General features: G+C 31.4%; 1 protein-coding gene across 4 annotated transcripts; it reads left to right on the top strand.

Annotated features, from left to right (window-relative positions):
• Positions 1 to 38: 38 nt before the first annotated feature.
• Mf (myofilin) lies at positions 39 to 26,607 on the top strand. Of its 4 annotated transcripts, none has more exons than XR_001936739.1 (8): positions 39 to 167; positions 8,538 to 8,672; positions 9,551 to 9,707; positions 11,480 to 11,568; positions 19,351 to 19,494; positions 22,108 to 22,362; positions 24,612 to 24,708; positions 26,562 to 26,607. XR_001936739.1 is itself a non-coding variant. In XM_018451881.1 (8 exons), exons 2-7 carry the CDS (start codon positions 8,573 to 8,575, stop codon positions 24,177 to 24,179), a joined length of 828 nt encoding a protein of 275 aa, XP_018307383.1. In that variant the 5' UTR covers positions 42 to 167; positions 8,538 to 8,572; the 3' UTR covers positions 24,180 to 24,188; positions 26,562 to 26,607. The 4 variants fall into 4 exon arrangements, 3 of the variants coding, with proteins under 3 accessions (XP_018307385.1, XP_018307383.1, XP_018307384.1); XM_018451881.1 differs by lacking the exon at positions 24,612 to 24,708 and adding an exon at positions 24,097 to 24,188 and having other exon boundaries at positions 42 to 167; XM_018451882.1 differs by lacking the exons at positions 39 to 167; positions 24,612 to 24,708 and adding exons at positions 355 to 538; positions 24,097 to 24,188.
• The last annotated feature ends 1,265 nt before the right edge of the window (positions 26,608 to 27,872 follow it).

The following is a 27,872-nucleotide window of genomic DNA, read 5'->3' as shown; positions in this document are numbered from 1 at the left end:
TCGTTGGCGGGGGTTGTGCCATAAATGTCGCGTGGCTTATCCCAGATCCCGTCGCCAGATCGGCGCCACCGTGTACATCACCAACGATATACTAGTCCACACTTTTGGCGGCAGCAGCCCAGTCTAAGGTCCAATCACCGAACCGAACGGTCGCCCGAAATACTTAGGTAAAGGTCTACATCCTTTTTTTCTCTCTTTCTTTCTCTCTGTATCTTTCTCTTTTTCTTTCTCTCTCGCTAATTGAGACAGGCGACAAATTTTATTTTTTTTTGGAGAGAGAAAACCGAATAACACGGAAGTTGCGGGGAGAGAAAAGTTAGCTGCGACGAAAATTGAAAAAGGGGTAACAAAGGGAAGAGGGGGCGATATAAGCGCCATTGTGAGTGCACCTAAGGGAGGAGAGCAAGAGGCTTTCTCTCACGTGAAAAACGGCGAGATTTTACCGAACGCGTCCGCGATCTGCTGTGCGACAGTGAAGAAAGAAGCGCCTGGTCAGACGTGGTCCTCCTGCGCTGCCGAATTGCATCGCATATCTTTAGTAGGAACTCGATCTTCCACTAACCACCCACGCAAGACAGCGTGCTAATCACGTTAACTTTCAATCATGTTCTCTATTTTATTCTATTGGTACACTAAAATATTCTCATATTTTATTCTATTCTTTTACGTGTGTACTTACAAGTATGTGTATTTACAAACTAAGGACAAGTCCACAACTTTGCTTTAAGAGGCCATAAGCCGTAATCTGTAAGTTGTAAGTGACGTATATCGGCCATAGAACTTATACTTTTAGGCCGTAAGTATTGGGTTTTGGTCAATTCGCTTAAGTCTAACGGTTAAAGCCTAAAAACTGCGCAAAAACAGTTTAAAGACAGAAATTATTGTCACTTAATCTCTTTCGACTTATGACTTAAGGCTTCTTAAAGCAAGATTATGGACCGAGACTAATGATGTCACTAATTTATCAAAGGCTTAATAAGGTTGACAAAACAATTTAGGCTAATAATTTTAATTAACGCATTCTTGATGTACATAATATTAATTATATATAGTATACATATAGAAAGTAATGTATATAAACAAAGAGATTGTAGAATATTAATTTTATCATTATTGTCACGGTTTATTAAGAGCTTAATAATAAATTAATGTGATAATTATTCAAAATTCATCGTTTCAGAATTCAGGATTTTAATCTAATTTCATCAATCAATAATAATAGTTTATGTTATTTTAATATATGTTACCTTTATTAGCAAGAGTGCTGTCAGTTATACATAATCGCGACCTCATTCGTGATCTCATGTCTAGGACACTATTTTTGCTTTGCGTGACCAAATTGCTACCCGTTGCTATTTAAATTTCCTCTCTGACAGCTGTATGTTTAAAATCGAGTAGGAATCGTGCAAAAATATGCGAGTATTTTAAAAAAATGAATAAGTAATATGAATTTATACACTTGGATCTGTATCGCAATATATGTACCTACTTTTTCATATAAATATTCACGCGTTATTATCAATTTTTTGTAAAATTGCATTTACATTTCAAATAAACATTTGTTGATTGCATTATAAGAGATTATTCAATTATTCGATAATTTATCCCCCTGTTAAATTTTACTTCTGATATACATAGATTGATATTTGGCATTTTTTAAACCATTCGATATATCTTATTATGTAATTAAAAATGCGATATACACATTCTACAGATGTTCAAGTGCAATTATTTTATTTTCAAATAAAAGTTTAAAAATTCAAAGGATAAATTTTTTATATTTTATTGATTATAATAAATTTATTATTGCCATGGGATTATGAAATTAATATTAATAAATCACGTTGCAAATAATAAACACAAATTATTCTGTATTTATAAATTTACAAGAATCTACGAAGATAACCCGCTCTTACCTAATAGACGATGATTTCATTACAAAAAAATCGTTTGGAATACAAAAATGTAAGATGCCTCATGTACGATCTCTTGAACTTTAAGACTTTAAGTCCTTGTTAACGTCAGAAATTTATCGTCTCCGGTCTTAATGCGCCGATTGTATTCTCGCCTCTGGTGAATTCTAATTTCGTGAAAGCAAGACTTGGCAATGGCCGGAGCGCGTCGTCTACGGTTTCCTTTTTATTGCAATACCAATTTGAGACTCGCGCGGCACAAGCGCGCCACGCCTGACGATCGTCGAGCTTATGCCAATCGCCTGCAAGTGGCGGATTGTTTATAATAATTGGCAAAGATTTAAAGCTTACATAATGCAAGCGCGCGCACGATTGCGTATTTATATCGCTGGCCGAGAATAGCCGATCCGTGCGTTCCGCCAAGACCGATGCACGTCTGTTATAGCCGTTCTCTTTCTACGGTTAAAACTCAAAACAATTTATTTGTTAGTCAAGAAATCGTCGCGACTCGAGCTTCGTGTTCCTACCGACTTTTTCGTTTTAGAGTTTTCGTTAGAAGAAAAAATCTCGCTGAGTTTCAACGGCACGTCTGATCGCGTCGATTGGGGCATTATTATTTTTTGATCGCGTCAAAATCAAACTTAACACTGTTGTAGATGCGATATCTAAGCGATTTAACGTCTATCACAACAATCATAAAATCTAATCCAGAAATCAGTTTTGTTTTAATCAGTTTTGTTTAAATATACCAAAAAACGCGTTCTTAGCTTCTCCATTTAAAATAAACTTTGACGATAGACTGATCTCCCAAAGTTGTGGTTGCGGTATAAAATTGAGAATTATTCTGCTGCCATTTTTATCTCGTTTGTAGAAAACTTTACTCATCGTCTTTATTCGTAAAAATGCATCAAAAGTGGACATTTTTTAAAATTTGTCATCTTTTCTTTTTATGTTAAATTAACTTTTGTAGGACGGGGGTCTATTTTTAAAATCTTACAACTTTTCTTTGAGTAAGATTTGTTTACAATTCATTATTTCATCGTAATTCTTCCTCAAAATATGATACTTTTTCGCGCCATAATAGCTTTTTTGTTCTCTTAAAGTTAATAGAAATAATGTCTCTCGCGTATAAACTCACAATGATTATCCTCGGAAGATATAAACGAATGTAAACAGTGCATTAAATCAAGATTTATTTAATGGAAACTCGTGTGGGCGATGATAATCGCATAATATCGCATATACATATATTCTAGCTAATTGTGAGACGCTTGTTGATCGCTATTACTTCCCAAAAAACACATCAAGTCAATAGAAAGTCAAAATGATTTTATTTTGACGTCATAACGATCAAAATAATGATTTTTTTATTACAAAATTTGCTATTTATTAACTGATTTATTAATACTATTTATTGACATTTTTTTTTTTTTAAGAATAAAAATAAAGTTACTTTGATTTTTTATTAACTTTTGTGTGTTCCTTGGATTCCCACGCAACTATTGTTATTTGCCGACTGAGTAACGTACTGCGGTTTTTTCCGATAAAGTTTCAGAAATAATCTTTACACTGCCGAGATTTTTAAATTCAAAATCATGGATAATTGCCTTATAAAGCCCTATAATAATCCATATATATATCTATATATTGTTCGATGTGTACGAGTCATCGCATGACGCTATGGCATCATACCGGCGATCTAAAGATTAATGTAGGGATGTGCGAAAGTTTTCCTTCGTGTGATTTCCTTCGAGACAGTCACGCGGATTCCGGGGGCTTTTAACAAGTCACGCGAGTTCTACAGAATCTAAAGAAGCGTGCACTTAGGAAATTCGCGTTCGACCGCCCACCTCCTGCCAAGTCGTCAACATCAGTTTCTAACACTAGCTAACACTTTCCAACTCTACCGCGTGCACAAGTCACTTTCATTTTTAGAAATAATCATTATAATATCTAATCGTGCAATAGACACTTAATAATAATAATTCTATTCGTTATACAGCATTATATTCTTTAATAAAAAGAATTTTTCTTCGAAAGTAATATAACAAGAAAATTATTTTTAAATTATAAAGGATTAAAAAATTTGATAGACTGAATCTAAAGCTGTTTGTATGTGAATATAAACAAATAAATTTACCAACCAGAAAATTTTTACTACGAACGAAAATTATGTTCTTATTGTGTAAGCACTTTAAACAGTGCTTGTTACATATAAGCAATTTTATTAACATATTTTCTAATATCTAAAAGGATGATTTCAAACACCGTCCGGTAACTATTAACAAAATTCGTTATAAAAATTATAAAGTTACTCGAGATGATAAAGACAGCTTATTTTACAAAGGATTAAAGTTTATTCTCAAATTAATTCAAAGTGGACTTTACTTTAACAGGATATATAATGTATTATTATTTAATCAAGCCGTATTATGTCAAGCTTGGCTGTCTTGCGAGGTCGCGTGGCGCGGGATTTTCAGCCAAGAATGCTAAAACGACAGGTGGAAGCGCAGTCGTAAACCCTAATCCTCTTGCAAAGCATTGGGAGGGTCAACTGAAGCTTCGCACGTGTAGCGAGAGGAGTGCCAAAACTTCTTGATTATTTAATTCCTTCGTCACACGTCTTTCATAGCGCATATAATGACGTATTCATAAGACATGCATACGCGAATTTTTGCATTTTCAATGAATCATAAAATTATTAAATAATAAAAAGAAAGAGAATTCTAATTACGGAATTTTTAATTATAACATGCAGATGTTTCTAATGGAAATAATTATTATTTTTCTAATTATCAAGATTTATTTCAATATTTCTTAGATTCTATTCTTAGTTTTGACTTAAAAAAATTGTGCCATATTGCGTACCATATTGCGTATCATATTGCGTACCATATTAATATCAAAAAATTATCAATATAATATTTATAAATCGCTTTAAATAAGCGATTAACTATTACAATTGAAATATTCATATGATTAATGTTTGCTTATTCATAAAAAAACAATAACTAACATTAATCTAATTGAAATGTTTCAATGATAATTAATCTGGTTCTCAAATCGGCTGTAAGGATAGTGAGACGTATTGCAGTTTTTGGATCTACGTCCCAGATGATTTGACCGCGCCATATATATTTTTAGAAGCCATCTAGATTACCACGCTGGTCCAGATGGGGATTTAATCTACCTTCTCTACTTCGTGTGCCTTTACCACGCGACTTATATCTTTCGACTGCGTTTTTTTTTCGGCGTTCCTGCCTAAGGCCTCCATTACTCGACTAAGCGCGATAAAAATGCAATTTCTTCGCGACATTCTCGTCTTCTGACTCAATTTATATTTATATTACTTGCTACTACAACATCTAATCTTTAGAAATGTTTGATAAATATCTCTTAATTCTTAGCTTTGATGTAGAAATGTGCGCAAATTGGTTAGCGTGTCAGCGCTCGTGACTCGACCCATTTTCACGCGGATACGAATTTAAGGTCAAGATATTCTCGGACGATCTAGAGTGGAAGTAGCTACGATGAATCAAAGAATTAAGATTCCGAACACGCAATTTTAGAAATTTTGTTTTTATACCTAACCAGTATATTATTAATTTTTAATATTTATTACAGTAAGATAATTGGATATTAAATGATATAAAAGATATTACAAAAAGAAATTTAAGATTAATGGTGTCAAAAAATTGAGTTCTCCACACAGATATTTATAAAGTGTGTGTAATCTCCATTCACCCTTAATTCACAAGGCATAAACATATTGAAGAACATAAAAGCGAAAATTTGTATTATATTCGTTCGTCAAGGTCTGAATTTGCGAGGTTGGAGTCGCCATAGCTGCGGCGGGGTTTTACGAGGTCATTATCGTCGGGACACACTGGTACCATAAGTCTCCAATGGGGGTTCGCGAAAATCGGTCAAAGTCAGACGGAGACTCGTCGACTATGCTGCCTCGAGTGCAGCTTCTTTCAACGCTTCCACCTGTTACCAACTAAAAACGGACCGGGGCCCGGGCAGCCTAAATATAGAGACCGCGAAGGCGCGAATCCGGGACTCTTGCGTCACGACGCGTCGCTTGTGGGCGCCGCGACGCCTTCCTTTTTGCTTACTCGAGAATGCAGACCGGAGAACAAATCACTTTGAGAACCTATTTCTCTCTCTTTTGAATGATTTCTAAATGTTCGAAGAGTGAATTCAATACGACAATGTAGCAGCCTAACACATTTTGAAAGCTTGAAAAAATTAATTGAAAGTTAATTTTCCCAACTAACTACACTGAAAAAAAGTCTGTTATAGCCATCAAATGTTGAGTGAAAAGACTTCAATCAAATGTTCAGATAATATAACCAAACAAAGGTAAAAAATAATTTTATCTTTGTAAATATTTAGCAAGTATTACCGTTGGTAATACCATTTGGTAACATTTATTAAAAATATTTATAAAAGTAAAATTATATTTAGTTATATTACCTGTACATTTGGTTGAAATTATTTCACTCAACATTTAGTAGTTATAATCAGACTCTTTTTTCAGTATATAAGACTCATTTGTTTCTAGAAATTTTGTTTTGATTAAATTACTATTACATATATTAGGTATATTACAATACATACATTAGGTATATTTCTTTTAGAAAATATGAAACAGTTAAATGCTCCTTATTTTCAATAGATATAAATCTTGAAGTTAACGTATTAAAATGTTATATAATTTTGATATTATTTTATGAAGGAAGATAAATCATATCAATGTATAGATCCGATATTCACATTGGAAATGTGTAATGTTACATACACAAATTATACTACACAAATATACATTTAATACAAAAATAGGCTAGATATATTTTTTAAATAAGATCAACGTGACAAGTAACCCCATTTTCACTTCATCTTCACGACCTTCAGTCATTCCCGCCGAGAATGAAACAGGAATATCTGAGAAACTGCACGGACGATCCAGGGCGACTATAAAGTACGCGTGACGCTAAAATTAGCGGCATCCATTGCGTCAACAAAAAGAAAAACGACGCTCCCGTTTTGTGTCACAGGCTACTATTGGCTGACGCGAGAAACCAATCTTGTTTTCTCACGCGATCAAAAGCGGGACGCGACTACGTGACAAATTTCGAATTACAAATCTGAATTTGACAATATCAATTTATTATTTTGTTAATTCAATTTAAAGCTGACGATATAGTATTGTAATAATTGTTGCGTAATTTGAGAAATATCTAAAAAAATGTTATATGGCAAATATGTTACGTAAAAAATAAAAATTGATTTGTTAGCTTCATATTAACTTTCCTCATACCTTCCCAATATCGTCAAATATTTTTAACGATTAAATATAATATAGAATATTTATGATTTTGTTTTTTATTCATTTATTAAATTCTCATAAAGTATACGCTTTTCGTAAAAAAATTTCAGTAACGGTTCGTGAAGTTAACAAATCAAAAGAGATGACATTAAGAGAAAGAAAGAGAGAGAGAAAAAGAGAAAGAGAAAGAGAGGGAAAATTAATTAAACTATGGTTGATCTATGAATTCATCTACCAGAATTGTATCACGAATAAATAAAGGGAATGACTGCGTCATGATAATGGATTGCGGAAATGGAGTATAGTTTACCGAGGCAAGGTTGAAAAAGCACAGCCGCACCTACGCAGGCCGTTAAATTTAAAGATGGCTTATGCAATCACGCCTTAGGCCACAAGAATTTTGTGTAACGTTTATTCCCTCATAGGGGAACATTCCGTGATTGTATTTAAAAGACTCTGTAATTTAATATCCTATTCACAAATTAAATAGTTAAAATTTTCTCGATATAAAACATTTTTGGCACTTTCTTTGTTTGTTTATACTATTTTTCCACATTTAATAATTGTTTTTTTAATTTCTTGTAATTTACTAAATTACTAATTGCAAATGTGCAAGAGCACGGCTGGGCATGTATTTAAAATACTTTTATTTGAAATACAGTATTTGCAATACAAATGTATTTTGTATTTTGTATTTTAGAGGAGCACATAAAAGTATTACGTATTTTATATCTAAAATTCAAAGATTGAAAGTTTTTTTGTATTTTGTAATTTAAATAATAAGATTGATTGTCAATCTCTGTTTCTCTTATTATTTGAAATACAAAGTACAAAATACAATTATTTTACAAATATTATTTTTTGATATAAAAATATTTCATATATATGCCTAGATCTATGCAAGAGATTAAAAGAAAGACAAAATTTTTAAATTTGATTAAATACTATCCTCTTCGCAATATTATCCTAATTAAGTTACTTTGATTAAAATTTCAAGTAAGTTAAAAATTTATTCACCAATTGTTTAATAAATTTTTTAAAGTTTTATGAAAACTGAAATAATTTGAAAATATATTGTAACTATGTCCTTCTCAATCTTCTTATGTTTGTCGGGAATCTTTAAATGTATGACAATCTTTCTCACACGAGGAAAAGCCCTATAAAGATTCAAACAATTAGAAATTATTATGAATAATCTAGCAAAATTCGTTCGTAACCTCGCGATTCATAAATCTATGTTTCTGATGAAGATTACATGCAACTTAACTCTATTTATTTTTTCCTCATTACAGCGAACGAGTGTGGTTAGCAGTTCAATAGAGGCAAAATGGATGCGCGATTCAGAAGCAATCTCGATATGATCGGACGCAATGAGCCCATCACAAGAAAGGCGAAATTTTGGCAAAGTTACGTACGGGCCCTGAAAGGTGAGACCCTTACTTCACATCTGCATAATAATGTTCGAAAAGAATATCAATATGAATATCGATTCGGGGGGTATCGATATATCTTTGATATAAGTACGTATCGATCCGCTGTCCGAGATCGTTTGGAGTATCGATATTGCTTAAGAGATGGTGTATCTCATTTCCTTTAAAATAGGCATAGGCCCTGTGCACAATAGAAAGAATAAGGAATTAAGAATAAAGAATAAACAATTTTAACCTATCAGAAATTGGATACATCGGAATACATGGTTTCTGATAGGTTGAAATCGTTTAATCTTTATTCCTAATTCCTTATTCCTTCTATTGTGCGCAGAGCCATATATTGTATCTCTTATCTCCTTTAAAATAGACATATGCGGGGTCTACAATAAAAGTCGTAGTGATACGATCTTAAATCGTAGAAAATTGATCAATCATAATCGATTATTCTTCTCATATTCGACTGTAATTGATTAATTTTCTATGACTTAAGACTCTACGACCACTAGGACTTCTATTGTAGATAGACCCCGCAAAATATATATTTTATGTGATTTAAAAAGACTGGTAGATAGAACTAGTAAAATAGTTCTAAAACATTATTTGTTCCCTTCATGTGATGTTATCATATAAGCAGATTAACTGATTCCTGTTTGTTTTTAAATTTTATTTAAAAAACATTTTATTTTTGTAATTTAATAATATTAAAAGCAGCATTTAATCAATTTAAGTTACACGTTGAGTAGCTCATCATCTCATCAGATTGTTCATGCCGATCATTATGTATCTTTTATTTAATTCTAATCGCACACATTGTTCATCATATAAATAAAATCATCGGAAGGATTTATGTTTTAATCGATACAAAATGAAAACAGGCACTGACGATATCAGAGCTCCTGAGCACACTCACAGGCCTCGCGGCATTTTCCGCTCGGATTTTCCTGAGCTGCATTCCACCTCGTGGCCGTTTGGAAAGTCAATCTTCGAAAACCCGATTCACGCAGCCGACCGTATTAATGTTCCCGGATACAGGTATGTATACGAATTAGAACCATCGTTCCGAGATCTAGGACAGAGAAAGAAATAACAAATCACATTTCATAAATTTGGTCACATGACCAATGCGATCGATCAATTCTTTTTCCGTCCCAAATCTCGGATGGATTTCTATGGAACACAAGACTTCAATTAAGAGAATAAACACTTGCATAACGCATTATGTGTAATACATAAGAAAATGAACTAATCAAAGTCCATCATTTTCTTCCTTTACATAAAATAAAGGTTTTTGATTAGATTTTCTTATGCCTTATGCGTTATGCAAGAGTCTGTGCTCTTGGCTTTAGGGCCATCACACACAAAATGACATAAGCTTCATAACCACAGCATAAAGCTGCTGGACCAATGAGCATCCAACATAAAAACGTCATATCGATTTACATGCTCATTGGTCCAGCTTTATGCTGTGGTTATGCAGCTTATATAATTTTGTGTGTGATGAGCCTTAAGCTCTATCAGTATTAAAATCATTAATATTTATATTGTAACTAAATTTACATGTCACTCTTCGACCTTCGTCGAACATTTCTCTGTAGTATAGACATTATCATGTTCAGTAATACACACTCTAAGATAGTGTGCAGACGTGATGGCAATGCAAAAGAATAAATCAAGTAGTTGGATACAGCATTATTATAATACTTTAGGAAATAGAAAAATTCAATGCAAGATTTGTTTTTATACTACAAACAATACATTAAGATTAAACACTTATTTCGTGCTCATAAAATATTTCATGATGAAGACATGGATTACAGACACGGTCCGATATGGCGTTATTTCACAGAAGAAGAAAGATACACTTCAAAATGTAAGATTTGTGATACATCTCTTTTGAGTGGATATTTAGCATACACGTTAAAGTATCATCTTAAACATAAACATCCACAAATAATAAAAGAAATACAAAAAGAATTTGGACATTCTTGGATATCGGCACATTTCATATTAAACACATCAAATGATAAACTAAAATGCAAGATATGTTGTTACATATTTAATGTATTGCAAAATGATATAGATGATTTAACGTGCCATTTGGTTAAATATGGCTTAAATAAACAAACTAAAAAAAGTAGTGGAGAAAATAACATACAAAGAAATGAAAGGTAAAAGTTGGATATGGCAACATTATAATAAATTTCAGAATGGGATGCAATGTAACATTTGTCGTAAAAATGATGTTACGAGCAATATAAAGATACTAACAATACATTTATTTTATGCTCATCAAATATGTCCTGAGAAAGAAATAAACAAACGAAATAACTAGTGGCTTAATATGCCAATATTTCACAAACGAAGGAAAATACGTCTAATGGTTAAAGATATTAAAAGATATCAAAATACAAGACAGAATCGTATTTTCACGCCCTTGTGAACATGTTTAACACATTATTTGTTTAACGAATGTATTCTTAATATGTCTTACATATCGATTCTTGGCAGACATCCAAAAATACAAAAATCTAAATTTATCTTTGCCGGCCTACTTCGCGAAATTTTACTCCTACTTTCTAATGATAATAATGACACGTGCCTAATCTATAATCTTTAATGCTTATTTAAACAAAGACTTAAGAAATTTTGAAAATATCTATTAATATTAAATATTATAATTAAATCTATTTATAATTACATCTATTAAATGTCAGATATTGCGAATTAAATATTTACGACTGTATCTTTATAATTCTGATTCTGTGAAATATTAACGCGATTACGTTTTCACCCCTCTTTTCCAGGTATCTACCCGTGCACCGTGAGATCTACGGTTATTCGCCAAGGCAGCTGTATCCCCATCAGTACAAACCCGTAGAACGCTTCACCCCTGGTACGTACTAAAGAACTATGACCAAAAGAGTCCAAAAGAGAGTGAACGGCGTCTTAGAGAAAGAATCGAAAGCGCGAAACAAAACGAAAACTTATAATACCTCGATGTCGAACGAAAGCGAGAAAGGGAGAGTGATGAGAGAGAGAGAGAGAGAGAGAGAGAGAGAGAGAAAGTGAGTGTGAGAGAGAGAAAATGAGAAAAGATGAGAAATAAGAAGCGCGAAAAACAGAACGAGTAGAATAGAATAGAAAACCGAAGAACGGGAGTAAGAAATGAGAAAAGGCATGAACGCAGAGAATGGATTATGAAAATCATCAAGGCGCACCGAAATGTGTTAACAGATAACTACACTTGTTCTCGTGGACCTTCCTAGATTAAGTTCTCGATGTATAACCCGGCGCTTTTGGCTTCTGGCCGGCGTTTTAAAGGGGACGAAAAAAACAAGCGGAATGAATTATCATTCTCGAGAGAAAGACATCGTCGCATCTTACGCACGCACGCACGCGGCTCTCCGGGCCTTTCTCAGAAGCCAGAAACGCCTCTCCGGAGAGGTACCGTACATCACATTCTTACCCTCCACCTTGCCTGCCACATTTAACCGAAGAGAAAAGAAAAACCGACTAAGAAACTATCAAAAATGGACTTGCCATCCTAGCAACGCCAACCTCGCCCTCATGCCCTCCCCTGAACCCCGATTTTACGCCACGTGTCACTACTCAGATGTGTAAAATGTGTATGCACTTTTTGGACGTACGTGTAAATCAGACCGTTTGTTTAGTCTCACTGTAAATCGTAATAATAATATCGTGTCTACCTTCATACCATACGCCATGTGTAATACTAATTAATTATTTTACGCGTCTCTCTTTGTATCTAATTTATTATATACTTATATCTTATTCTTTATGAGAACACATTTACGTACGTATAAATATATGTACAATATGTTTCAATATCTGAAGACTTCTCTGCCTCGCGAAGCTCCACTTTAGAATTATATCCCTGTCTTTCGATCCTAATCAATTCACCGAGATGAAACTCACAATCAGATCGACATGACATAAACTTGTAACAAAACGCTCTATCATAAACACAATTAGAAAAAGTTGAGGCGGATTGTAATAACTTCATTAAAATATTTAATTGATTAATTAAAATCATACTGTGATTTCAGTATAATATTTGATACATGACATTCAAATTATAAATTTTACAGTTGCCGCAAATTTTTCTACTTTAAATTAACATCGCCTTTCATTATCATGTTAGCTTTTTAATATTCTAATTCAATAAATTTTAAATCACTTATGAAGCATAAATATAATCTGTTATTTAAAAATTTTAAGAATATCAGAATATCGAAATAATTAGTTTTGATTCTTCTAAATTTTTTGCACGAGCAATTAAATATTTTTTAAAACTTTTATTTTTTAAATCCTTTATTTTTTATATCCTTACTTTATAAAAATAAAGTTTTTTCGTTATAATAATGAACTTGAACATATAAAATTTTCTCTTCCGATAATCGCATTATTCTAATAATCAAATTAATTACTAATTTCAATGAGTAATTATGTCAACGAATTGATCATTATCGATACCATGCTTAATTTGAATCAAGCATTCAGGCATCACGGATCATCGTTCATCGTTCACCGTTCCATCGATCATGGATCACACATGGATCATGCGTCTCGTGCCCAAGGTGTCGCCCTGTGACTCGTCTCTAGAGAGAAAGCATTTTCTAGTTCGTCGTATGTCCAGTAACGATTCAGAGTCATCAGAATGGGATATCATTGACGATTCGCGCGGTCTCGCACGCCCTGAGCAGAGATTCTGATTTCTGATTTCCAGGCGCTAGACCCAACAAGTGGCTCATACTGAATCGCATCATCGATTTGAGCGACCTTAGATGCCAACAGATCTCTCGAAAGTGGGAGACCAAAGAGCGAATCGCGCTCACCTCCCGAGCGCGACGTCATTGCTTACGAAACACGATAAACTAACGACATGCACGATTCTAATAACCCGCTTATACGCGATCCCTTACATTTACGAATATTACACTATACATAGTATACATACATGTGCACTCTTTCATCCACCCAATAATTATTTTTCAACGTTTTAATGTCTAATAAGATTATTTCGCGTGGTTTTTGCAATATTCGCATTTTGCTATTGTAATGCTCTCTTTTTTTTTTAAATATGAAGCCGCAATCTTTATGACACTTTTTTTAATACAATTTTATTAATTAAAGTTAAATGTGATATTTAATTATCAAATGGATTAATATATAATTATTGTAATGTGAAATATTATAAAGAGACAAATTCGTTAACGAGCGCGCGTAATAAAACCTTTTAATAATTTTGCTTTGATTGAAGTTATATTTTTATACAATTTTAATCTGATCATTAATTATATTTTATTTGTATAATAATTTAAATACTAAGATAAATTAAATATTAATATTCATATTATATCACGCATTTAGAGCATTTTTATGAATTTTTCACGACGTAAATACTGTACAGGATAATACGGTTTTGTATTAAATTATTAGATCATCTTAAAATTACACACTATAAAGTACAATTATTTACGAATAATTACTTACAGAATGTTAGCCGCTTTTTAATAATACGAGACAATTTTATACCGCAATCCTGAGCATATCCATTTCCTTCCTTTCTTGTTTTCGATATTAAAACGGTCGTCGAGAGAACATCGCGACTTTTCACAAATATAAACTCATCACAGAAAGAAAAAATATAAAGTTATTTTGAAACACATTACGATTAAAAACCAAAATAAAAAATTCGAGAGTATTTTTACGTTTTACAAGAGTATAAAAAACTGTTATATTTTTAAAAATTTATAAATAAATTTAAGATACTATGGTTAAACTTTTTGTCAAAAGAATTTTTAATATATATATTATTATAATATATTTTAATATAATTAATATAATATATATAATGTTATTATATATATTAATAATTACAATATATCAAAAATTTTTCAAATTATTCAAAAACAATTTACTTTAAACATAATAAAAAATGTATTGCATTCACTTTGTGTTTTTTATAAAAATGATAGCTGAAAAAAGTAAAAAAAAATACTCGTTTCATTTATACAATTTTTTTGTAACACATTTTGTAATCTATTTTTCGATTCTTGATATAACTTGCAATATGAGATACTCAAAGGGACAGGATGCGCACATGCACTATTCAGGAATCCTTAACTCTTGCAGCTGAGGTGCAGGTTGCAGCTTAATTGCGAAAAACCGATTGAGCCAAAAAGGAGATGTAAAACAGCGAATTGAAAAATGGGATAACGCGGTGGAAAAGCTGACTTTTCTTGATTGTCATGCACACTACTTTAAGCAGCATTCATACTGTACGCAATCATATAACAAATTAGTAAATAATTATATTAAAACAAAGTGGAATTGCGATTGACATAGAGTGTGTGATGGACGTATGGTAGCTCTGAAAAGGAATAACGTCTACATATGCGTAAATCATGCGTATTTGAGCAGAGCTAGCGAAGAAGTGACGTGCGGAAAAATTCTCCTTTTCAAAAAAATTTGGATGAAAAAATAAACTGAGATATAACATGGCTGCCAAAACTTGAAAAAGCTGGAAATTTTCTCTCGACGCTTTCGCGTTCTAATTCGTGCTTCCGATTTTTCAGATACAACTTGTCGCCTATTTTCTCACAGAAATTTTTCACTTCTTTTTATCAATATATACGTAATACAAATGCAATACAAAATAGTACAAATACATTATACAAAAGTACACTTACACTGATATAGTTTACAGAAACTGTCTTTGAATACTTATTTTAATTTTACTTATATTATTTGTACTTTAATGCAATAAAGAACAGATCCTTTTATGATCTACTATAAAGATTATAGGAGATCCAAGGCGATGCAAAGAAAAATCGAAAGTTCTTTTTAATACACGCTCTAATCGGCAATAATACATGCACGCGTATTTACTAACAATGGACAAATTAACGTGCAATTAATTACAACCAGATCCAGAAATTTCTATCTTTTTCAGGATATGGCATGTATTTTTCTTTCATTAGTTTTCGATCCCCAATCTCCTTAGTACCCTTTTTCTAGCTTTTAAGTGATCCACCTCCGCCAAACATAATTTTTTTATGACTGGTATTGCATAATTAACGACTGCTAATCTATGATGATTACATGGACGTAAATGGATCGTCGCAATATTCATAGAGGATCGCCACGAATACTGTACATAGTTTACGTCGGATTACACACCTGGATTTTAGTACGTACCGATTTTTAACGAAGGATTTTATGTAACTTATTCAAGCTTAGAAAGTTTAGGCAGTGTGATCGATTAACTGACTTACGACAAATGACAGAAAGTTAATGGATTGTCAGTCATTGAAGCATTAATAACGGGAAAAGACATATATAGGTCATTCCACGCGAAAGAGGTTTACCTAAAAATAAATTGCTTGGGATCTTTAAAATGATCATGAAAACATGTAAGTTAACATACTGTATAATGTTGAAGATAAAAAAAATAAATATTATATGCCTTGCATCCAAGATACGGAGGTAGTCATTTAAAAAAATTTTCTACCTCCAATATCTTGAGTACAAAGAGCATATAATATTTATTTTTTTATCTTTAACATTATACAATATGTTCACTTATATGTTTTCATGATTATTTTAAAGATCCCAAGCAGTTTATTTTTAGAACCTCTTTCACGTAGAATGTACATAGTCGTAATGCTCTTACAAGTTAGAAAATTTAAAACAGAAAGTATTCTTATAATATAATAGAAATTATTATTATAATATATTGATCGCCATTTTATTCAAGAAAAATTGTACTAAATAATCAGCAAATCTTTAATTTAGATTATAAATTTAATAACGCGAGAGGTGTTATATTACAAAGTAAAAGCAATCGAAAATTGACAACCTTATCGATATCGATAATTACTGCTGGTGCCAAGCTTCTACTAGCTTAAAATGGTAGTGCTGAGCACACAATTAATAATTACGCAAAAAGAAAGTTTGGTACATAAACCATCATAACTATAGTGTAGTCATCATAACTATAATTAGGCATATGAATCGCATTTTTTAGCAGTACAGATCACCGTCTCTCTATTTCTTTTCCATTACGAATTTCGATAACCAAGCCATTTTTTGACGACACAAACCGCCGCAGCTTTTTTCCGTCACCGACTTTTTGAAGCAGCTTTTTTCCACAAGGTTAGTATGTTTTTTTTTTTTCATTTTACGTGACGTCATGTTATTTTTTGTGACAGCTGATTTTTTTACATACAGCCTCGTGTGTGACACGAGTTTACGCCAGCTTTCGATAATAGATTTTCTACGACAGGAAGAAGAATTATACCTTACAGTAGACGCGCACGGCTTACAATGATATGAAAAACAGGAACGAAACCCTAGCATTTTAATTTCCCGCATTTTCCTAGGTGAACCGAATAATAATTTTAAACGAAAATTTGAAACAGTTTCTCTATAATAGGTAATACATCGCAAACCAAAATTTCTAATTACTTGCTCATTATATTTTAAAGAGCCATCATTTGCTAATTAAACGCAGAAATAACAAAAAATGCGTTACAAGTGCAATTTGTAATTTTTAGTACTTTTTCAGAACTGAACAATATACTAGTATTCGCATAAAGGTAATTTGTGCCAAATAATTCCCCTATCTATTTTAATTTAATAGTTCTCTCATTATAATTAATAATATCTGCTGTGTTTCGTGCATGATGTATGTACGTGTATGTATTTAATATAAAATTATTATTATTGCAAAAACGAACATTGCAAAAGTGATAGAAGTTAAAACGCCTACTCACTAAAACACTAAGAGAAGAGAAAATGGAGCGCGAAAAACAGAGATCAATTTGGCAAAAATTTTGGGCCATATGCAAATGAATTCAAACCGACATGCTCTATTAGGCTCTAAAATAGATTTTAAAAGCTATCTCTCAGATCCTATCAGAACAATCGATTGCACATTAGCGAATTGTATGAATATGAGACTTTGTTAATTTTCTCATCGAAAAGTATTATACTAATTGTATTATATTAATTATTGATCCTTTTCAAATAGAAAAAAGTATGTATGTTATTCAGAGATAATTTTAAATTAAATCCGCGTATCTGTTTTTCTTCGATATATTTTTCGTGGCAGCGCAAAAAGGAACTTATACGTACTGACACACTTATATAAATATTTTATCGTACGTACAGTAACCCATAAACATTTTGACGCTAATATTTTTGTCGTATTTCACGAAAAGTTAAATATTTCTGTGAAAAAAATGGTAGAGAAATTTTCGACCATGCAGTTTAAAGATGAAGCTCTAAGTCTGCGATTAAATTTTTTTTTACAACATTTTGTTCCTAAATTAAATTAAATTGAAAATATTTTTTTGCAATATTTTCATCTTCGAAACTCTGCGGTTTGATGAAACAAAATTTAATAGAAAAGTATTTGAAAGTCTTTTTAAGCTTTAAAATGCTTTAAAAAAAAATTGATACGATTTTTTTTCGCAAAGATATCGAATTTTTTATTGTGTAAAATTTGGTTGCGTAAAAACTCACTTTAAAATCGACGATCGGAAAAAGTTTTTGAGAAATTTTAAAAAAATTTATACACAAATCAAGCACACTATAATAAATATTTTTCTCTTTTATCTTTTTTAAGTTAGCCTTTTAGTTTTACAGTTAAAAATCATTACAGAAAAAGTAAATGTTTAAACAATAAAATTTTATACAATAAAAAAATTCGATATCTTTTTGCAAAAAATCATCGTAATAATTTTTTCTAAAAAATATTTTAGAGCTTAGAAAGCCTACTTTAAAATACTCTTCTCTTAAATTTTGTCCGATAACGTTTTATTAAACCGCAACGCTTCAAAATAAGATAAAAATATTATAAAAAATATTAATTTTCAATTTAACGTAATTTAGGAACGAAATGTCATAGAAAAAAATCGAATGCAGATTTAAAGTTTCCTCTTTGCATCTTAAAATGCATGGTAGAAAACTTCTCTATGATTTTTTTTCATCAAAATATTTAACTTTTTGTGAAATGCGACAAAAGTATTGGTGTTAAAATATTTATGAACTATTGTATTATACTATAGATTTTTAGTAATCAGTAATATTCGATCATATAATATATAAAAAATTTCTAAATATTGTATATATTCAGAGCAATTATAGTTCTAAAATGATTATATTTAGTTCTAATATTTTAATAAATTCTTAAAATTAGTTCATTAATTATTTTAATTACGTTATTCCTCTATGCGCTAGTCTTATTAAAGTAAATTTAACGACGAGAAATCCGATACTCAGAATATTCCAATATATCTCTCTCTCTATCAAATATCTACATAAAACATTTATATATTAAAAGCAAAATAGTATGAGGCTTTCGCGGATTCTCGACGTTATACAAAATAATCGATATATTTCCTACTACGAACGAAACGTAGCGAATGCGAGAAATAAATGTTGATCTAACAACTTTAAATATTTTAGCAAAATTATTTACACAATTTATATATAGCTAAAATTATTTTGAAATTATAAAAAATTTTAGTATCTGACTCAATCACGAAAGGTGTTCGCAACGTGTTCGTCGAAAAAAACGATCGAGTGGAATTGTAAATCGGTTGATTTTTGCTTTCATTTTCACAAATGGCAAAATTACACGATACAGCGAAATCCTTCAACGCTGAGAAGGCTTGGAATGACCACTTGAACCGCTTGGCGGACATCGACAGACTTTACCCGAGCAAATCACCACTTTTGGCTCGTCATTTAAGCCCACCACTCAGTATGAAACGATTGTTCGATATTCACGGTGAGTATAAAGCGCAAATATAATATTTAATGTTCAAATTGCACATATTCTTTCTTAATATTATTATATTAAATATATCATTTGCACATAATATTTTCATCTATCATCTGACATATCATAAGAAATTGACGCATTGAATGAAAACAAATATAAATGAATAGGCTATAAAAAATTAAGATAAAAAATCAGTGTATTATATAAGAATAAATAGTATTTATTCTTATATTCCTAATATAGACGTAATATAAGTCTATGATTTTTATTACATCACTGAAAGAAAAGTACTAAATTTTAATAAATATTTATTTTAATAATGCCACTTGAATATTTATTAAATGTAAACAAATTTGATACAAGAATTATTAATTTGATTTAACTATTATATTCTTATTTAGCAAATACTTATTTTACGTGAATAAATGTCATATTATTTCAAATAATTAGTTCTTAAAATTAAGTACATTTTTCTCTTAGTGTATGATTCCTAACTTCCTTGCTACATTCACATCTTACGTATACTTAACATAATTTTCATGGATTCATTACTTTAATTTAAAAATTAATTTGACTCACCGACGTGATACGCAGTAGCGGAGTTATAACTGCGACGTTAATCTATAATATATAAATATAAGAAAAAATTATAACAGCGCTCAAAAAAACTAATATTTAAAGAAATAATTGTTTGTGCTAATTAAATTTTATATTCGTACTTTAAGTAAATATTTAAAATAATTATATAATTTTTATAAAATCTCTCCCTTTAGTGTAAAATTTTATAATTTTACAAGAAAAAAATCTGTTTGTTGTAATGTTTATTTTAATTCAATTTGAAAATTGAAAAAAGAATAAAGAAATAAAGACAATTAAAATAACAAATAATATATAAAAAATAAATAATTTACCTCAAGATTGCTCCGCTGTCGCGTGATGCCTCCTAGGCCTCCTCCTCCTCCTCTTAGATCAGGATTTGTCACACAAACATATTTGCGAAAATGCAGAAAATTACGATCGCGCGATACTTTGTACGGCACTCCCGAAACGGTTGTTATAATTTATAATACAATAATCGCGTGATACTTTATACGACATTCCCGAACCAATCGCGTGCACTTGGTTATTTAACTTTTCATTTCGATAAATCTCTGCAACTTTTCTTTCTTAATCTTCCTTTGCTATTCATTCAAGATATTAGCACAACATTCAAATAATTTATTATACACGTAAGATAATTATGTAATTTTCAAAAAGGATTTTTTTTTAAACTTAAATTTTTTATGAATAAGAAACTAATTATAACTCATATATTGCAACAAATAAATAATTTATCTTAATTTTTTTAGCCCATCTAAGGCAATGGATCTGTGAAACATTAAATTTATTTGCGTAATATTCTTATATGTTCCTAACTTATTACATCTTTCATATAATTAATACAATTTTCACCGATCCATTACTTTAATCTGAAAGTTAATTTTTGACTCACCGACATGATGCGACAGTGGAGCTGTAATTGCGATGTAAATCTATAACATATAAATATAAAAAAAATTATAGCAACATTCAAATTAGCAAAATATCTTTATTTTTTTTTAAATAATTATTTTGCTCATTAAATTTGATATTTATGATACTTTATGATCAAATATATAAAATAATTATATATAATTTTTATAAAATCTCTTTTCTTAATTAAGTAGAAAAATCTAATTTTACAAGTAACGAGTCTCATTACTCTAATTTTTATTTAAATCTGAATATAAAATTGAAAAATAAAGAAATAATCAATTAAAATAGCAAATATATAAAGAAATAAATAACTTACCCTAAGGTTTTGCTTCGCCATCGCCTGATGCCTTCTAAGCCTTCTCCTCCTTTCAGATTAGAGTTCATTGCACTTACACAACACTCGCAAAAATATTGTTTAATTCAGCGGTTCTCTGTCAGCATACAAATACAAGAAAAAATTATAGCAGTTCTCAAAAGAATTAATATTTAGAATTTATATTAGTCAACAATAATTAATTCTGCTCGATTAAGAACATTTTAAAAATCTTATAAGAATATTATTTGAATTTTAATTCGATAAATGTATCGCAATTTGACTAATTATATATACATTACTGATAGTAAACACTGTTTTACGTTAATTGTATAAACAGCTGTCCTTCATAAGAATATCAATATAATAGCTTAATCGCTTTACTTAAAAGGAATTATTAAATTATGTTTATTTAAAAATTAAAATTTACTTTTATTTTAATTAAAAATATTTATGTAAATTAAAAAAAACGTATTTAATTGTTATTTTATTTTAAATTTTAATAAAGAAGAAGTTAATTTTCCTTTCTTAAATTTCCTCTTACAAATAAAAATATTATCTCATTCTAGCAGCTTTAGATAGATCGTAAAGATAGCATTTGCTAAACAATCACTGCTAATAATATTTCGTTCTAGCTCACAAGAGAAGACCAAGGCTGCTTTACAGCCGCGTGTATAGCCTTACATAACTAATATATATTTATAAACAATATCTATCTACCTCGGCAAGAGCTCAGCGCCATCCGCGAAGCAGTCTGCAATTGATTCCAATTAAATTCATCTCACGCGCAGGTAATCTCGTGGACGACGACTTCTTATTGCCACGTCCGTCGATCTTGCTGCGTAAGAAGCCGTTCTTCGATCTCCTGGAACCATCACCGATGGCACCCATCAGTGCGTTTACTAGGGACCCATGGTGGTACCCAAGCTACGCGCCCTATATTCCGAGTTACGCTCAATACCGCACACCGTTCTTTCTGAGGGACAGTTACCTCAGTCCAATTAAACGTAGCTATCTATGGAGCCGACATCCTTTCAGGCCCTTCGGTATGTATGACTCACTTAGCCCTTTGACTTAAGCAACGTATCGTTCTTTTTCAAGCCGATCAAAGATCAATGCCAACTCAATTTTAATTATTAAACCGATAATAAATTAATAATAATACATTTATTAAACTATATTCAATAGTAATAACAACTTCATTTCAAACATAAAAATGTATGCTCGGTAAATGACAATTGCACAAGTTCATATGACGTGAGTAGCATTGGTCGTTGACAAACACTGACTACAGATGCTATTAAAAGATATCGAAGCATTGCGAAATTTCCGCTAGATCACCACCATATATTTATCAATATGTTATATGTTAAATATAACATGTACTTTTAATTCCCCACCAAATTAAAAAATGTAGACACGTGAAATATTTAAATAATTTCTTGATAAACAGTTTCTTCGTAGACCTGTAGTCAGTAATCGCAATATATTGTATTTGCGATTACTTGTTTTTTAATTTCCTTAAAAAGACATTTGTAATCGCAAATACACATCTAGATCTAGACTACTATCGCAAAATGTTTAGAAAAAATACTATCATAATATTATTAAGATACGAAAAAGCTATTATTATAATTTCTCAACTTTTCGAAAATTTATATAATTTTCATCAAATAGCAAAGTATAGTAGTCTAGAATATAATGCATTTTTTTAAACATGCACTTAACATGCATTATTAAATTACAGTTTAAACACAGTCTTACGAAAGACGAGATATTTTTCGCACAGGAAGTGTTTTTCGTTTTCATTCGTTTTCGTAATATACGTGAGCTATTGGAACTCATACTCATTGTCAGCCATCTATCTTTTTACCAGTAGAATAGCCATAGTCTCGGTATGGATTTTGATAATTTTTCGCTTATCAAAGTCATTAGACATTTAGGAAAGCGTTTCTATTGGCGAAAACTTTTCTCTCGATTATTCTTTAATTACAGAATCAATAAATCAATCACGAATTTTCTTCTAAAAATATAAAAATTTCAGTAAACGCAAAACAATTGATTGTATAAAATTTAAACGGAATTTAAAAAATTAAAAAATGATGGCGATCGCCATTTAAAAATCATAATCGATATATAATATAATATATGTATATAAATTCTCTCAAAAATTGAGTCGGCTGGTTCGAGCATGAATTAAGAGATAGAAGTCATCGCCAGTCGTGACGTTGGAAAACAGGTCAGAATATTCTTTCACTTGTCACCTCGATCAAAAATATAAACCGTCGCGACCATATGGAGATATTTGGCACATCGACGATATTGCTAGTGATTTTGGCACAGGCATAAAGCCGTGCCATCGGCTTCGTCGAACTGTAAAATTGAGAACAGTTGGTGCCAAAAACTGGCGAAGTCGACATTTCGGGCAACTTTGTTTTTTGAACGCGTTCCACATTTTTCAACAGACTGCGAAATTTTATTCTTGCTTAATTAGCCAAGTAGTTGCTTTTCTTTTGAAGGCGAACGTTACATAATTTTTTTACAAACTGAATAACATACAAGTCCCAAGAAAAAAAATCTAAAAAACTTCCGAAAGGTGTCTTAACGTTGCAAATATCCTTCAGACACCTTTTAGACGCGTTTTTTGTCCTGTTTGAAATCTCACCAAAGACAAGTGATTAACGACAGACTCGACTCTATCGACTTGAAACCGAGAATGTCCGATGCAGATTTAATATAATGAGACCGATGCTACAGCAAACGAATGTCTATCATTTCAGGAGCGTTATACTACTATTATTCGCAGCCAGTTCCACGATTTCACTTTACCAGCCCGTGGTATAATAAACGTACCACGTATTAAGCAAAAAAAGTGAGCGATAAGAGATTAAAATGGTCGAAGTGTTGAATCCCTCACACCCCATTTACTCGTTTAATAAGTCAAACAATCAATAATCTCAATCAGAGTCGGCGGGGATAGTGGCATCACGATACACTCCAAAAACGATCCTCGTTTGCGCCACATTAAAGCGTATTACACTGGCTAATTAACATGCAAGTAGAACGTAACAAATAAGTGATCAGCGTATATTGTATATCATATTACGACGGCTGTTTGAATAAGAGAGAATTCGGGCCTCTTAACCCTTGGGCTACCACGCGTGTTTGTTCATTTTTGTATTATAAATCTTTATTGTATCGATAATCCTATCAAGAAATGCGTTCCTCCTCTCGCGTAACCCCGATTACACTCGTGTATATTAACTCGACTATTTTTCCTAAATGTTTTCCTCAGAATGCATTACAAGAATGTTCCCTAATCCTTGTGGTAACTATTAATTACCGAGCCATTACTCCGGCTGAGGAGTCGCTGACAGAATCTCGAACACGCGGTATGTGCCCGATAATATCTGTGTCTCAATGGTGAAATAGTTGTTTGTACAGTGATTAAAAAAATCTCTGTTATTAAGATCGCTGCATGATATACATTCGCCACATTTATTTGTTAACACTAGAAGAGTTTTAACCCTAACTATACACACTGGGGTCCCAGAAACCCAAGTGCAATTTGCTAAATCGAGATTTTTTCATGTTTCTGATATGAACTTTTCTTTTTCTTGGAACCCATATATCTCGAAACTTTTTAATTCTATCGACTTTTACATATTACGGACTTATTCCTTAATCAATTCTCCATCGATTGAAAAAAAAATTAATTGAAATATATCCATTTTTATGGAAGTTACGATAACAAATGGATGGGGTTCCAGGGACCCGAGTGTGTATATCAAGGGTAAAAAAAAGTGTGTATAGCTAGGGTTAAGTTTACTTCTCAGTACCGAAGTAACTATATAATTTGTTAAACATTAAATCTGTTCGTGTTGTTTGAAATTCTCAAAAATGTTTGCTCTGAAAATGAAATAGATATATATATTTGAATGTTAAAAAGAGAGAAAGCAAAGATATATTGAGTGCAAAAAGTACAAACAGCACGAACAGCTTTTTAAAATAGCTAGAAGTTTTCTTGATTAAATTTCAGTGAATGTGCTATCGATGAAAGAAATAAGTATCCGCATATTTATTATTAATTTTATAAATTTACTTACTTATCTTGCAATCGAAGTAAAAATATGAGAAAGGCAACATGACACAATTTCTTAACTTAACATAATGGAAGTTAATATATCTTCTAGTGTTAAAATCAACGTGTCACTCGCGATTATTAGCATTCGCAAACCATAGCACTCACCGCTTGTGGGATCGATGTTTAGCATAAAGATGAATCGTTCTTGGCTGTTCTCGAAGACAGGAACGGCAGTCCAGAAGCGTCGTAGCCGAAGGGTTTTGTTAACGAAACATCATCTTAATTCCTCACGTAATCGGTAGCATAATCATCTAATCATAAAGTTGTTTTACACAATGTCAACATCTATCACGACGGTCTGTACATGATTTGAGAGCCTATATTTTACGAATTATTATTTTACTTTTTTCATATACGTATATTTTCAGTTGACTAATGTGTATATATGTATTTTGAGTTTTTCCAGTGAGAGACATTTGTGTATCGAATACTTATGTTTCGAATACCCCCAAACGAGTACTAGGGGGCCTCGTCCACGGTGTAATATTTCTGTTCGACGTAGTATCAGCTAATATATTAAATGTCATGTAGAATAGTTCGAATTATAATTTGCCAGATTAGCTTGCTGTATTAAATTTAGATCCATATTTAACGATTAATATTAATGTAGTGTCTTAATGTGTTTATATGGTATTTATAAATGACTAACTACCACCAGAATAGTTGAAACATTACACCGCATACGAGGACGTGTAAAAACCTGAGTTTTCTAATGTTTGTACATTGTATAAAAGTTCTATGAAACCGTTCTGCTGAATTTTCTGAAGATTTCTACAGGAGAACGTATAACGTATGTATAATTCAAAGATTGATTGAAATAAGCATGGCGAATTTTCGATTTCTAAAAATTTCGCATTTATCTTATATATCGCATATCACTTTAGTTTGTATACTTCCTCCAGTAGAAATCTTGAAATAAGACTCTTATGGAAAAATAATACGTATAAATCAAAAATTGAGCTTATCTCGATGTCTCGTATTGCGACATCATGATTTGTGATTTCTCAAATATTATCTTTTTCATTTGAATATTTTTCCATAAGTGCACATGATTGTCGTTCCATCTTTTCATATTTGATCAACACATTCTTCTTTTTGCAGCTCACGCTTACTGATGACTGCCTGGTGCCACACGGAAAGCGTGAAATAAAAAAAATGACGAAAAAAGAACAAAATAATACCTGAAAAAGGTCAACCAAAAAAAAGAAAGAAAAATTACATCATGTCCCGAAAGAATTTTGACGTCTCTATCATAGTGCATATTTTCACGGAATTTTATTTATTTATTAACTTTTCCCACATCATATATGATTTATTGTACCTTTCATCCATAATCTGAAATAAAATAAACACTGCCAAAATTTTATTACAGAACGATCAGTTTACCCAATCTTATTTCCCTTCCAGGAATAATTATAAAATTGATAATTCATTAATTTCGATAAATTAAAATTAAAAAATCATAAAATGCATGCTCGATTTAGTAACAATTGAAAAGTATATTTCGTTCGATTATTTCTAAATTAATAATGTAATACCTGTGTAAAAGTGAAAAAAATTCTTAGATCTTTAACAATTTTGACAAAAAAGTTTAACATCTCCTTAGAAAAATATATACATTAAGAAAAAACAATATCAAGTATTATTATAAAAAAAATATATATATATTATATTGTACATATTTAAAAATCAACTTGCTGCGCAATAGATTTCTTGCCTTCTTAAAGAACCAGGGAAGAATAATAAGCTGAAAGAAAGGTTTGTACAACAATATGCATATTTATTATCTGAAAGTTTTACATCTCTAGGATGCCATTGCATAGCGTGTTCCGTCATCGGCGATTCGAACGATGTTAACAATCCACGATAGTCGCAAACTCCTCCCACAAGAGCGCCTTTCATTTTATTATTTATTTAGTAAAGTATCGTCGAATCGCGACCGGCCAACCCTTTACAAATATAATATCTGTATATAATATATGAATCTCGGACGAAAAGAACGCATATATCAAGGAATCACAACCGCTCCTTTGACAATAATTAATCTTGCGTTTCTTTTTTGGGGGACTAGGGGAGAAACGCAGGGAGGGAAGGGTGGAAAAGACACCTTTCGTTTTGTCGGCTCCAATTCTAAAACAAAAATTTCCACTGCATCTCTCTCGTACATCGAATAATAAATACTTTATCAAGTGCTATCCAACGTTAAATAGTAATCAAATAATAAACAACCATTGAGTAAAATATAGCACAATAATGTGAGAACCAATCGTGGCGTCGTTGCCACGAAAAGGCCCGTTACGTTTGATTGATCTCTGCTTCTAGATGAGTTTTCAGTTTTGATGTACGGTCTTCGTGTTTCCAGATCGTCTTCGCAATCATAACTCGCACGATACAATCTCATTAATCGTCAGT

Source organism: Mycetomoellerius zeteki, unplaced genomic scaffold, assembly GCF_001594055.1.
Source record: "Mycetomoellerius zeteki isolate Tzet28-1 unplaced genomic scaffold, Tzet1.0 scaffold324, whole genome shotgun sequence".
NCBI classification, from domain to species: Eukaryota; Metazoa; Arthropoda; class Insecta; order Hymenoptera; family Formicidae; genus Mycetomoellerius; species Mycetomoellerius zeteki.
Note: the sequence above shows the minus strand (reverse complement) of the source record. Positions and strands in the feature narration are given on the sequence as shown.

Bases quoted from the DNA above. Each gene is read 5' to 3' on its own strand.
- Mf (XM_018451881.1), top strand. From the start codon at position 8,573: ATGGATGCGCGATTCAGAAGCAATCTCGATATGATCGGACGCAATGAG. The intron at 8,673-9,550 runs GTGAGACCCTTA...AAATGAAAACAG, and splicing joins TTACGTACGGGCCCTGAAAG to GCACTGACGATATCAGAGCT. The intron at 22,363-24,096 runs GTATGTATGACT...CTATCATTTCAG, and splicing joins ACATCCTTTCAGGCCCTTCG to GAGCGTTATACTACTATTAT.